The following is a 14,010-nucleotide window of genomic DNA, read 5'->3' on the forward strand; positions in this document are numbered from 1 at the left end:
AGAACCTAGCGAACCCCGAAGGGTAATTTCACAGTAGATCATGGTCTGGTCTCGAATTCAATTTTTGGACTTTAAAGCTTTGCATTTCCTTGTTTAGCCACCTCAAATTTTGTTACGCCACGTCACCTCTCTAGGAGATCGCCATGTCACCCTCTTTTGCTGGTCCCCACCCGTACGGACATGCCACTCCAAATATATAACCCCTCCCATCGCCCGGAAACCCCTCCCCCGCTGAAACACCAAAAAAAAAAAAAAAAGCAAAAACAAAACAAAACCCATCCCACCACTTCGCTTTAAGCCTTCCCTCTCTCTCTCTCTCTCTCTCAACAAAACAGCTGAAATATCGGCCGACAGGTAACTCTCCAGACCCAATAGTTCGGAGTTCGGAGCATCCGAAAAATAAAAAGTTCCGGGTTCCTCATATTTGGTCAATAGTAAAAAGTTCAAAGGAAAGGGTAGAATTTAGTAGAAAGTGAGATGCCAATGGCGGCGGGGCCAGCATCTCCGAGGGAACGGGCTCATGCGGTGGGGCCTACCGTGGTACCGATGATGCAAGCTGTGCCGGCGGTTGCTGACGTTTTTGCTAAGGACTCGATCATTTCTTGGTTCCGAGGGGAATTCGCGGCGGCCAATGCCATCATCGACGCTCTATGCGCCCACTTGGCGCAGCTTCATGGAGGAGGAGCGGGGCGATCGGAGTACGAAGCAGTGTTCTCGGCGATCCACAGGAGGAGGCTGAACTGGATCCCGGTGTTGCAGATGCAGAAGTACCACTCCATTGCTGATGTGGCAGCGGAGCTAAAAAAGGTGGCTGCCAAGAAGACCGAAGAGGGAGGAGAAGATGGAGATCACAAGGAGGAAGTGAAAGGTGGCGGCGGAGGCGAAGGAGATTGTTTGGATGATGAGAAAGAGAAAGTTGCCGAGAAAGTCATGGAAAATGAAGGAAATGGGGAAGTTGGTGGTGAAGAAGAAGAAGATTCCCCTGACAGTGATATCACTGATTCAGGTAACTTCATAATTAAAAGAAAAGTAAAGTGATTCCGATCATAAAGTTTGATTCTATTTTACTTGCATATTGTTACGTGTTGTTTCTCTGTTTGATTTTTTTTTCTTTTTTCTCTCAAATGCCAAGTTTGATCGTTAGGTAAAGCTTTCCTTTTTCTATTTTTTTTCTTGGGGGGACTTATTTGGTGTTTTCTTTTTGGAATTCGTGACGCAAGATCGGGCCGAGTTACCGGGATTCTTATCACAGTCACAGTCCTTAAAAAAAACTCTGAGCTTGGCTCAGTTTTCTTTCATAAATGCCATGGCGATCAGTTGTTTTCAATCTTTTTCCGTTCCGTTATTGAATTCTTCGAACTTCCTTTATTTCTTGATCGATCAAAAAAAAAAAAAAACCAAAGGACAAGGAGAAAGATCGCCTTTTTTTTTTTTTTTTGTTTCTTTGTTCTCTGGCTGCGCGGAAAGCAGAGAGGCGTAAGGCATAAGGCGTTGAATCTCAGATTGCACTGTGTTTGGTAAAGCCAGAAAGTGAAAGCTTAGCTTGGAATAAAGCGAGCGCATTATGTTATGCCTTTTTTATATGCATATAAAAAAAGAGTTAAAAGATTTAATCATTTTCCTCCAGTTTCTGAGGAACCAAACAAAATCATATATTTCTCCACGGGATCGAATATTCAATGTTTCCAATGCCTTTTCTTAAATTTCTCTGACTTTCAATTCATTCAACGTGGGGTTAGATTATGATGATGTTGGTTTTACCAGTCTTTCATCGGCTTAATTTTCTTACGCTGTTTGCTTGAGAAAAAAAAAAGGAAAGAAGACATGTCATACTTTTCACGAGATCATTTTCTTTCTCTAAAAAGTGTTCTTTCAATTCTCTTTTTTTTTTTTGTTTTGTTTTTAGAGCTGGAGTGATGTGGTAGGTATGTTCCCGAGGTTAAGTGGGGGTTTGAGGATTTCGAGGTGAAAGCTCCGAGAGAGAGAGAGAGAAAGGGTTTCGCTGCCCTCACTGTTACAGTTAGTTTGGGCAGTGGAGCGATCTCAATACGTTGACACGGGGTACGCCGCCTCGGGATGCGTGCAATGATTTTAATGGTAGGCCGCTTCTGATCACAGCCGTCTGATTTTAATGTTGACGTCACAGCTGCCTTTTGTTGATTTCACGTGGAGCTTGTTGTTGCTGGGGGTTGTTGTGGCTTTTTGACATTTTTGGTTGGAGGAAGCCATTAGGCAGATAGCCAATCCCAATTTCCTAACCCCGAAATGTTTTGACTCGAGCTGCGTCGACTCGTTTGACTGGATTGCTTTGCCCGTTCAACTCCGTTGTCCTTGGGCGGGCGGGCGGGCGAGCGAGCGATCCAATGATGATTGAATTCCACGACAGGAAAGCTGGGGGAGTGTTTGGATAGCCAGTTGTGCTATCCGACATTGGGACAACGTGCAGCTTCTGTCCTTACACGGTAGCTTATAAAGTATAGGGACAAAAGTGAGCAGTATTGGTACAGCTCACAGCTGTGTGTAAAAGTTGCACAGCCTTTTCCAGCCATGACGGGGAAGGCGCTGGCTGAGGGCTGAGCTTCCAAAATAGTGTTTCTAATAAGGAATGTGTATGTTTAATAAGGTAACATAATGAATATGATAATTAAATAACCTACATTAAGGTCCATAGAATATATGGAGATAAAAGCTCAGTTCCACCCTTAAAATAACAGACCAGGAGCTAGTTTTGCTTGTCAATTAATCAACTTTACTTGCCTTACAAATATAATGCTTTTTAACAATTAAGGTAATATGATTGACTGCCAAATTTGTTGCATAATTAAGTGCACTATCAATGGATTAATAATTTACACATTGAATTTTTACAGAATGGTGGCTTATTTTACTAGTCAGACAACAAATTGAAGTGGGGGGAAAATGTGGTCATCTTTTACTCTCCAAGGCTACTTTGTCTGAAAATTTGGCCTTTTTGTCTTATGTTATTTAGTCTACAATGTGACAAATGCCGAAAATTAATTAACGTTATATGCCCATATCATTCCTTTTATTCTACAGTTAATTTGTATCTTGGTTAATGATTTCACTTGTTCTGGCGATGCAGGATCTCAGGAAGTTCAGCACGTTGAGGAGAACGTTGACATTTGTTCTAACCATGAAGAATGTGATGCACGCCCTTCTCAGATCAAGTTGACCAAAGGTTTTTCAGCCAAGGAGCATGTGAAAGGTCACACGGTGAGTTCTGTCTTTCACAATTTAGTAGGCCTTGTTGTAGTGAAGAATTTGGAATTAGAGGGAACTGATATCCTATACTGTATGCTATTTCAGAAAAGAAAAATGAAAAAAAGATGGATTCTGGTAGTTTTTTTTTTTTTTTTACTTATTTACTGATAACTATGATGCAGGTGAATGTTGTGAAAGGATTGAAATTGTATGAGGATGTGTTCACTGATTCAGAGCTGGCTAAGCTGGGTGACTTTGTGAGTGAACTTCGAGCTGCTGGCCAGAATGGGGAATTGTCAGGTGCCATCCCACTTTAAAGCCTTGCCGAATTGAGGCCTGTTTTAGAATATTAAGATGAAGATTTGAAATAGTTATCTCTTCTGTTATAGCTTTGTTTTAACAGGTATAGTCATTCATGTTTCCTGCTTGATCAATTTAAATAATATTCACAAGTTATATAGGGTGTTTGATGTTAATCACTTCTAAGATCAATAGACCAACTTCCAAGAGAACTTTAAGTCAAGCACCTAGAGAGGCAAATTAGTTGGCTGTAAGTTGATAATTAGGGGTTTAGACTTTTGATGGAGGAGGTTCCTGTGAAGCACATACCTCAACCCTTGGGGTCGCCTTATGTGTTGTAAATGTAGATTTCACAAAGCTCTTAATTGGTAGAGACAAATGTTTAATAGCTTTTTCTTTTTCTCATTTAACGTTTTATTTGAACTTTTTTTTATCTCTCTTCTGATTAACAGTTTTCCATTTCATTGCAAAGGATTTGTAGTGTGGACTGTTTGTTTCATTAATCTGCAATTGCTTGTCTTTCGAGTGATATTCAAGAGTTTTTAGTAAACATTGTCTTCGTTTTAGGAAAAGATAAGGACTGCAATTTGTTGGCCAATGTCTCTGTTTCTGAACTTGTTAGTGGATGACTACAGGTGAGACTTTTATTTTATTCAACAAACAAATTAAAGGAAACAAGCGAGAGCTGATTCAGCTTGGTGTTCCAATATTTGGACACATTATAGAGGAGCCCATGAGTAACAAGCAAACAAGTACGACCTACCACTATGAATTACTGATACAGTTTGGTTTCTCTAGTTTCTTAATTTGTTCTTGATCCTTAAGAGTGATCAATTATGACTACAGTCACTAAACAACTTTCTAATTGGCCCTTTTTTTTTTTTCTTTCTTTATATGTTTTGCAGTCAATATAGAACCAATTCCAGCTCTTCTGCAAGGTGTCATAGAACACCTTGTCCAGTGGCAACTTATACCTGAATATAAGAAACCAAATGGTTGCATCATTAACTTCTTTGATGAGGTATACTTCTTTGCTGCACTGTCATGCCCATCTTCTCTGTTCTTTGTTAGAGTAGAAAGGCCACCATGTCCATGTGCCATCTTGCTTTTAGTGTTGAACTATATTTGAAGGGAGTAAGGATAGAAGTGATGCAATTATATTACTTTAATGCAGGGTGAATATTCACAGCCTTTTCTTAAACCACCACATTTGGAGCAACCCATCTCTACTCTTTTTCTCTCTGAATCAACAATGGCTTTTGGGCGCACTCTTGTGAGTGATAGTGAAGGGAACTATAGGGGGCCACTACAGCTTTCGTTGAAAGAAGGGTATGTTCACTGTTCAGAGTTATTTGAATTTGGTTTGTACTTTTGGAAGTTAGCTAAAAGGGGAACCATAGTAAACTATGACAAAAGAAGTTACTGATGAAGCAGCTTAGTATCAGAATCGGAAATATTTGCAAGTTTTCCATCATAGTTCAATGCATCTATTAATAGCATGAGAGGCAAGCTTTTGGTGATGGAGTGACATCTATAATTTTAGTTTGTTTATAATGTTAAGAGTTTGCATAAGAGCGGCTTTCCTTTCTGATTATATTGTTGGCTAGCATCATACCTTGGAAACTAACACGGGGGCAGCTTCTAATTTATATGTTAATCTCTGACACTGCCAAGATGTTTTAATTGCAACAAAATCCTAGATAATCATGTGTTAGAGTAGGAAGCTGAAAGCAAAAAATCTTCTTAGCACATGGCACTATTTTCTCTACTTTTCTCCTGTATATTTTTCTTCTCTCTTCCTCCTTTTACGTTGTGTCAGAATTTATCACGTCCATGCAGTACACTGAGCAGAAATCTTGTTTCAAACACAGAGGAATCACATCTCTTAATGTTATCCTTCATTTTGGGTTGTCTCCCTTTTTAAAATGTACCATGTGTGCTTTATGATACTAAGTCTTACTTGACAAGCAGGTATGTAATATGTTACTGCTATTCTGCAGGTCTCTTTTAGTTATGAGGGGAAACAGTGCTGACATGGCAAGACATGTCATGTGCCCATCTCCGAGAAATAGGGTCAGCATTACGTTCTTCCGAGTTCGGCCTGATACCAACCAAGGTCAGTTGCCACCAGCTAGCCCCCAGCCTGGTGCCATGACTCTGTGGGAACCAGGTGTCCCAGGTCCATATGCAATGTCAAATGGAGCTCTTAATGGCTATGACTATGAGGCACTGGATATGATGCCAAAATGGGGAGTCCTCCGTGGACCTGTTGTTATGCTAGCTCCTGTGCGCCCAATGGTAGTGAGCCCCAGAAAACTTCCTCGTGGCGGTACAGGGGTCTTCTTGCCCTGGACTATGGGTGGATCAAGAAAGCCTACTAAGCACCTTCCACCCCGTGCCCAAAAAGGAAGAATGCTTGCATTACCTTCTCCTGTTGAACCAAATGCGGCAGAGTCTACTTCTGAACCAGGCATCACTATTGAAGGGAAATCGGCATAAGCTAAGCATGTGGCAGCCCTGGGGGTAAATTGATATGAATTGTCAAAGGCATTGTTCATGCGCACATCTTGCTCTGAAGAGCATTTACATACTGTACAAATGCAGCTCAAGTGCTGAAGAGTTTGTTTGTTTTTTCCCTCCATATTCACTCTTTTTTATTTCTTTTCCTCAGCAAGATTAGGTTCTAGCAATTGTCACCACACTTGTTGAATGTCATGGTAGGGCTTTAAAGGCAGTTGAGCTTTTAAGTTGGAGTGTGAATTAGCACTACTGGAGGGCCGAATTTTGTATTAAGCTATTACATTATTTATATTAATCTCCTTATACAGACAGATAGTAGTATTAGTTTGTGGTTATTTATTTTGAATCTTTTCCACGACTTTCTTACTTGACCAGGATAGGTGAATGCCCATGAATGTTAAATTGAATCTTAATTGCTATTGCTTAAAAAGTTGATCATAATCCATTCTTAATATTTCACAATGGGCAAAATGATGTTATTTATCTGAGGAACTAAAATATCTCTTCTTTCTTACCTCATAGTCCGTTTGAAAATTCCATTTCTTAGATTTGAAAAGTCTTCGTTTATCTAAAGTAGCATCTGCAAGCGTGGAAGTTTTCTTTTCCTACCTCATTTTTTTCGTGCTTTGTTCATTTCACACGCCAAGCAAGAGAAAAACCAAGAAACCAAGAAAATTGAGAAGCATGTAATTGGTCAGAATCTTGCTGAAGTAGACAAAATTTAGGTCATCTCATCATCAAGATCCCTTACTTGAGGAAAACATCATATGGTCCTATCTGGATGTACTCCATGCTTCGATGTTCAACTTGAGATTAGAAGGAATAAGCAGGTGAATCTTCCCTTTCTTTTTAGTTCTTTCAATAATGATGCATGATGATTATACTTCTTAAACTATCAAGTACTACTAATCACGAGCTATTTGTTAATAACAGCATTTTCAGCCAAGTTCTTTTTACACCTAGCAGAACTTTTTAGCAACAGCTACCAGAAAGCTAATATGTTCAACCCTCAGAGAGTTCTGCGGTAGATCCTGGCATCATCTCATAGATTCTGTTCGGCAGCTTTTGAAATTTTACAGATGCACATTTTATTTCTGCTATGCTTAACCCATAGAAACTGTGCTGGTTGAAATACTGATATTATTTACTTTAAACAACTTACTGGTACAGGTTTAGTTATTTTCTCGTGATGTACAACAGCAGTGAGATTCCTAGGTCAGTAAGCACTTATGGTATCCATCCATTACTACAGGCATAGATCAGCATAGATCATTAACTCATTTGCTGTCCAAAAATGCATAACATGCAGAAAGTCCTCGGAAAAGAAATTCCCAAGAGAGAGTTTTAACTTAATTTTCCTACCATCTGTTTTAGAGTTCAAGTGCACTAATTTACATCTCATTTGCTATTTTGGCAATTTTCCTAACCTCTATTTGCAGGGTTAATGCAATTGTTGTCCTAAAAGAATCCCTTGAACAGGAAGGTAACAGCAAAACATGTTGTCTAAACTTCCATTAGCACTAACCAATGCAAACATCAAAAGAGAACAGAGAGGAGTGAAGGCTAAGTGCTTCCAGAATGCCTTAGCGGACGCAGTCAACAAATTTGAAAGCTTAATGTCCAACATAATCTGTTAATCTTCTCAATCAACATCCAGGTTAGCAAGTGCATAAAATAAGTGTCTTTCATTTCAAGCTCTAAATAGCTCTGGAAATAAGTGAAAATCAATTTTACTATCAACATAGCAACTTCCATTTCATTTCAATTAAGTGTTAAAAGTACACAATCATAGAAGATATTTTACTTGAAAAAAAAAAAGAAGGAAAATGAATCCTCCCCACTATATAACACTTAACAGGGGATAAACACAAGGAATACTTAGAATGCAATAAATTCTATTGAGTAATAAACTTCAACATTTTCAGAAGAAACTTAACATTTTTCATCAAGCTTTAACCGTTTCATCATCATCTTCAATATCCCAGCTCAAATCCTCATCTTCTTCTGCAGTACTTAGTCGCTTTCTCAGATCAGCTCTGGAGCTCGGGCTCCCACCATGAGTCTCTCTCTTATCATCAATGCTGCTGAGATCCTCGATTTCATCCCACCCAAGATCCTCCTCCTCAGGCATTGATGGATGGCTTGATACCACCGAAAAGTCACTGTCTTTACCATTGCCATTACTAGACTCCGCATTATCACCTTTCCCTTCAGAAGCTACTTTCTCAACAGATTTCGACACTGAATCTTCCTTGCATACCCCTTCATCCTTCTCCAAATTAACTTTCTCAGTCACCACACTGCCGACACTTGATTGATCAGCACTCCCCTTTCCCTCTTTATCTGAATCATAACTCTCAACTCGCAATTCCTCAACAGGATTCCTTTCCTTTTCCTTCTCAGCTTGCTCCTTATTCTCCGAAAATTCACCTTTAGATTCCACATTCACTGCCTTCAGTTCCACAATTTCATCTTTTCGTTTCCTTCCCACATCATCTTTCTTTACAGAGGCGTCCGACCCCACATTTCTCTCATTTACCTCTTCTTCCTCCTCATCTTCATCGTCATCGACATCCCAACTCAACTCCTCCTCTTCTTCCCTTGAAATCGCTCTCTTAACAAGCTTAACCCTCATATCCTCAGCTTGCTTCAGCTTAAAAACTTTGTAAAAGTACCTACACCAAAATGTCTCATGATCAACCCCATTTGAAACACCAACAACCCTTTTATAAATACTCCTCAGCTCCCCGTTCTCTTCCATCAATCTCTCAATCTGTTCCTTCTTATCTTCCAAACCAAACCCTGATTTCCACTTCTTATAATCCTCCAAATCCTCCGGCGCTTCACTGAAAGTATTAGTATCTCCCTGAATTGCCCTCACTTGAGCATCAAATCGACTGTACCGTTTCGAGTTCAAACCCCGTTGAGTAGTAAAAGTTTTACTAGTGCTTTCGGAGGAAGAGGAATCGGATTCGTTATCGGCGGCTAGGATAACATCCTTGCCTTGATTGATGATCTGTGCCGTTCCTTTTAAGACGGAGTTCCCGAACTCGTCAATCACGTGCCCTACGTTCTCTAACGAGCCCTGCGCCACCTCGATTTCTTTTTTTAGACCCGAACCGAATTCCTTGAGATCGCGACGGTAGGTTTCGATTACGGATTCGGATCTGGTTGTGATCGTTTTGATTAGACCGCCGAAGCTCCATCCGGTAGGGTTAGGATTAGGATTGGGATCGGGCTGTTTAGGAGGGGAATCGACGACACAGTCTTCGGCTTTGGGGAAGCCAGATTCGGATTGGCGTTTAGGAGGATCTGGATCGTCCGCGAAAACTGATTTGAAGAAATCCATGATGAAAATCAGGGGTTTTTTTGGTGGGGTTGTGACTTGATAGAGAATTGGGGGAAATTTTCAAGAGGATGTGAAATGAAAGGGAAATGAAAATTACGGATAAATTAGGGAAAAGAAGGCCAAAGCTTTGGTTTATTTTCTGCTATCAAAGGCCTGGTGTGAAGTGCGCATCAAAAGAGGGTAGACGGTCAATTTCTGGTTGGTTTTAACGGTGAACCAAGACCGGTTCACCTTAGAGGCTTTGATCTTGAGTTTAGGGGTGTCCAACAGAGTATTCTTTATTTTTTGGATATTTTAATGTTAACTCTATTATCTGATTGGATATTAAAATATTATAATTATATGATTCAATTTTTGAATTGTTATTTACACTCCCACTCGATGATCTTAAATGTTAATTGTTAAATATTTAATTAAAATAAATTAAAAATGAATTTTTATATATTATTAATAAGCATTCAATTAATAAATTAAAGTTATTTATAAAAAATAATTTAAAATTTAAAATTATATTTATAATAATTAATAAATTTTAGTAAGTACTCTATTAATTATAAAAAATTTATAAATAAAAATATATAATTCAAATTCATTATTTATAATTAACTTTTACTAATAAGTAACTTAAGATCACTACCATAATTCGTGATTGATAATAATCCTACTATCAACCGCATTCAAACCTGATTAAGAATTCTTTAATCTTACTTAATCGAGTTGAGTGATGTAGAGTAGTCGATTATAAGGTATTTATTGACATTTTTATTTTAAGCTACTAGTATCTATCCAAAAAGAAAATAATAATAAATTAATCTGATTTGAGGTGTAACATGTCAAATAATTTCAAATTCGTAACCTAATATGTTTTGATAATTGCTATTGATAAGCAAAGAGAATTCTAAAATTTATATTCCTACAATTGTTTGTTTTATAATTAGCATTGCAGTGTAATTTTAGTTTGCATCAACTATCAATAAAGTAATGCAGATAATTCAATGCATGTCCTGTCTTTTTTGCATCATAGATGTATCTCAGCAACAACGAAATGAAACTAAGGTGGCGTTTGGTACTTTACAATATAATGTTATTACAAGTAATGTGATTGCAAGTAATGTGATTATAAACAATGTGATTGTAGAAAAAATAACATTACAGTGTTTAGTATACAAGCAAAATAATGATTAAAATGCAGGGAAGATAACATTACAGCGTTTGGGTTACAAGTACTTTGTTAGGAATGTAATGTTAATTTTCAAAATTACCCATATTTATTAAAATATAAGTTTAATATACTTGTATTTTTTATTATTAATTTTTATATAATATCATCTCTTACATGTATTTTTAATGTCATATATTTTATTTTTATTTCTTATTATAATTTTATAATTTTTATTTTTAATATAATTTTTTATATTATATATTTTATTTTTATTTCTTTTACCTATATTATATACTTTTTCATTTCTTATATTTTATTTTATTTTAATTTTTGATTTTTATATTATATATTATATTTTAATTATAACGTTACAAAGTATTTTTAACAAGGTAATAAAGTTGAAGGGTAAAAGTATCTTTAAGAATATTGCAAAATGCAATTTAATATGATTGCATTAGTTTTGGACTGCAATCACATTACATCCCTTCATTGTAATGTGATTGCATTGCAATTTTACATTGCAGTAGTCTGTTGTAAAATAAACACTACAATGTAATTTAATTGAGCACATTACAGGGAATGTGATCTCACTTTCCTCATACCAAACGCTACCTAATGGTGTTACCCAAAACAATAGGGTAAAACAAAGTATCATTCAAATGAACTTCGTTATGACTAAGCCAACAGCCCCAATATCCAAAGGTCCAAAAAGCCTAGCCATAAGAGGTGCATCCACGTGGCACATAAGACCAACGTCACCTTTCAAAATATCCTTAACAGGTAAGGAAGTGAAGCGCATGGTGTCGGGTACACCCATATTTTGTCATTTTCTCTCTTTCTTTCACCCATTTCGGCTTTTTCCTTGATGATCGATAGAAGAGAGAGAGAGAATAACCCAAAACGTCTGATGTTGCTCTCGGTTTCTTGTAGGTTCAATCTAGCCCAACTCCCCCCCTAAAGCCCAGATCGGGTCTAAGACCTCAACACAACTTGACTTGCTTATCGTAGTTATCGTGAAACTTGGTGGAATCAAGTCTCCAGGATGGACTTTCTATAGTTTTTTATGTTATGCTGACAGAGACAAAGAGCAAAAGAAAGAAAAAAGCCCTTCAAAAGCAGCAAGAGGCTTAAATCTTCTGGCATAATAATGAGTAATCAGATCAAAGTTCTGATTCATTTTGTTCTTACGAACACAAAAAGCCATAACAATATTGCAAATTTACAATAGTGATTTTCTCATCAAATGAATTTAGTAGGAAAAGTTGAGATTCCCTTTTATGTGAAATAGACACCAACTAGTTTATCTTTTTGTTTCTTCGGATTCTACTCTTTTTCCACATCTAAATAACCATTGATTTTGTATATTACAAGTGAAATTACTTTAAAAGAAGCTAATGCCTACTCAGCGTATTAGCGTATTAGCAGAAAGTTGGAATCTGAGTTTAAGTAACAGATTAGCTTATTAAGAAAGAGCTGATGAAGAAAAAGACCGAGTTTAACGCAGGACTTTGCATCAAAGGAGAAAATGCATCATATAACTCGAAGAGCTTAGATGCACCATTTAGTCTAAGTAACCACAGAATGGATTATTTAACAAGTTATTGTTAAGAGTTACTTTTACTTGTAGTTAATAGCTTGTTAGCTAACTAGTGTATTAGAAATTAATATCCATTTTTTTCTTTGTTTTCATTTCTTGCCTAAATAGCTTTCAGTATAAGAGTTTGTTTGGCATAATTTATTTTAGTTTAAAAGCTATTATGAAGCTCTTATGAAAAATAATAGCTTGTAAAATTAAGTTAAAGTGGTTTGGTAAGCTATTAGATAAAATAAATTATATAAGCTCTAATTTTAGTTAAAATTATCTTTATGTTATCTTTAATCACCTAATAAATTAAAGTGGAACAAATTTACTTTAAGCTTATATACAATTTTATATGTTAAAATAAAAAAAATCCATACAGAAACAGAACAGTTTTCAAACTTTATATAATAGAAATACTATTATATTTTTATTGATCTAGCAAATAATCAGAGCATGATGCTTCAATTTCTCTATAAAGAAGAGAAAAGAGGGAACGATGTATTTAACATTAAAATCCTTTTTGATAAAGAAAAAAGAAAACCTTTAAATAGTACCTTAATGCAGATTTGAATTTTGGGTATTTATTTTTTCTTAATCTTTGCAAGAATATAAAAATCTCAAATTTTGTTATTTTGTTACTAGGTCTTCTATTTTTTTTTTTTTTGTTTTCTAGTTGTTTTTGTAGCGAAATATTGATAAGAGGGAGATCGCGATTTACATTGGAAAATGATGATTTGTAGAGGGGGAAAAGAGGGGGAGATCCATTAAGAGAGAAAGGTATTTTCTGAAAAGATAGCATGTTTTGAAAAGAAGAAAAAAGAAAAACTCCTCTTTAGAGCTTTTCTTTAAGCTTTTTTTTTAAAAAAATATGTTCTTTATAAAAAGATGATTTTTTTAAAGAGTTTTCAAAATCCCATTTGGCCGATAAATGAGTTGAAAAAAAGTTAAGCTAAATAGATACTAGATATTTATACCTAAACTTTTCTTAAAGAAATGAAAGAATGTTCAATTGACAACTTTCCTTTTCTTTGTTCTTGAGGTTTCTCTGGTTTTCACATGGTATAAGAGCCATATTAAGGCTTCAGTTGTTTTTCAAACTGGAAATCAAATTCACAGTCATAGGTTCTTATTCTGTTACTTTCAGATAAGATTTGCTTTGTTGATTGCTGTTATTAGATTGTATTCTAGTATTTCTTTAAGTACTGTTTCTTGATGACAAATTCTTCTTATTCACAATAAACTATTTCATTAACTGAGGAACTTTAGTCACCATACTATGTTCACCACACTGATCAATATGGTTTTGTTGTGGTTAATCCTAAATTGACTACTAGCAATTATGTTGCATGGAGCCGTTCATTTTTTTTAGCATTATCCATAAGAAACAAGTTAGGTTTTTTTGATGGAACAATTAAGAAACTGGCAACAACAGATCCATTGTATGTTTCTTGGACACATTGTAACAATTTAATTGTTGCTTGGCTTTTTGAATCAATTTCACCTCCAATAGCTTCTACAGTTTTCTATACGGAATCTGCGTCTAAGATTTGGGAGACTTTAAAACAGAATTTCTCTTAACCAAATGATACTCGTGTATGCAATTTGCAACATACTTTAGGCAATATTACACAGGGGACAAGGGTTGTAGATTCCTATTTTGTTGAGTTGAAAGGTATATGGGAGGATATTAGGAATTATAGACTTTTACCACATTGTCATTGTGGAAAATGTAATCCAAAGTGTTTTAAGAAATATTCAAATTAATATCAAAAGGATATGGTGTTTTAATTTTTTAATGATCTTAATGATACTTTCTTTGCACTTAGATCTCAAATTCTGTTAATGGAGCCATTTCCTTCCTTCGATAAGGCATAT

General features: G+C 36.2%; 2 protein-coding genes across 2 annotated transcripts; one reads left to right on the top strand and one right to left on the bottom strand.

Moving 5' to 3' along the window:
- The first annotated feature begins 230 nt into the window (after window positions 1–230).
- Window positions 231–6,353, top strand: LOC18613415 (oxidoreductase, 2OG-Fe(II) oxygenase family protein). The gene is made up of 7 exons (XM_018129703.2): window positions 231–1,006; window positions 3,104–3,234; window positions 3,405–3,522; window positions 4,158–4,274; window positions 4,428–4,543; window positions 4,697–4,851; window positions 5,523–6,353. Exons 1-7 carry the CDS (start codon window positions 478–480, stop codon window positions 6,019–6,021), a joined length of 1,665 nt encoding a protein of 554 aa, XP_017985192.2. The 5' UTR covers window positions 231–477; the 3' UTR covers window positions 6,022–6,353.
- Window positions 6,354–7,770: 1,417 nt separating this feature from the next.
- On the bottom strand, window positions 7,771–9,568 carry LOC18613416 (BSD domain-containing protein). The gene has a single exon (XM_018114281.2). The coding sequence runs from the start codon at window positions 9,389–9,391 to the stop codon at window positions 7,988–7,990; it is 1,404 nt and encodes a 467-aa protein (XP_017969770.2). The 5' UTR covers window positions 9,392–9,568; the 3' UTR covers window positions 7,771–7,987.
- Window positions 9,569–14,010: the final 4,442 nt, after the last annotated feature.

The sequence above is a fragment of the Theobroma cacao genome, chromosome 1 (genome assembly GCF_053813885.1).
Source record: "Theobroma cacao isolate CCN51 chromosome 1, ASM5381388v1, whole genome shotgun sequence".
NCBI classification, from domain to species: Eukaryota; Viridiplantae; Streptophyta; class Magnoliopsida; order Malvales; family Malvaceae; genus Theobroma; species Theobroma cacao.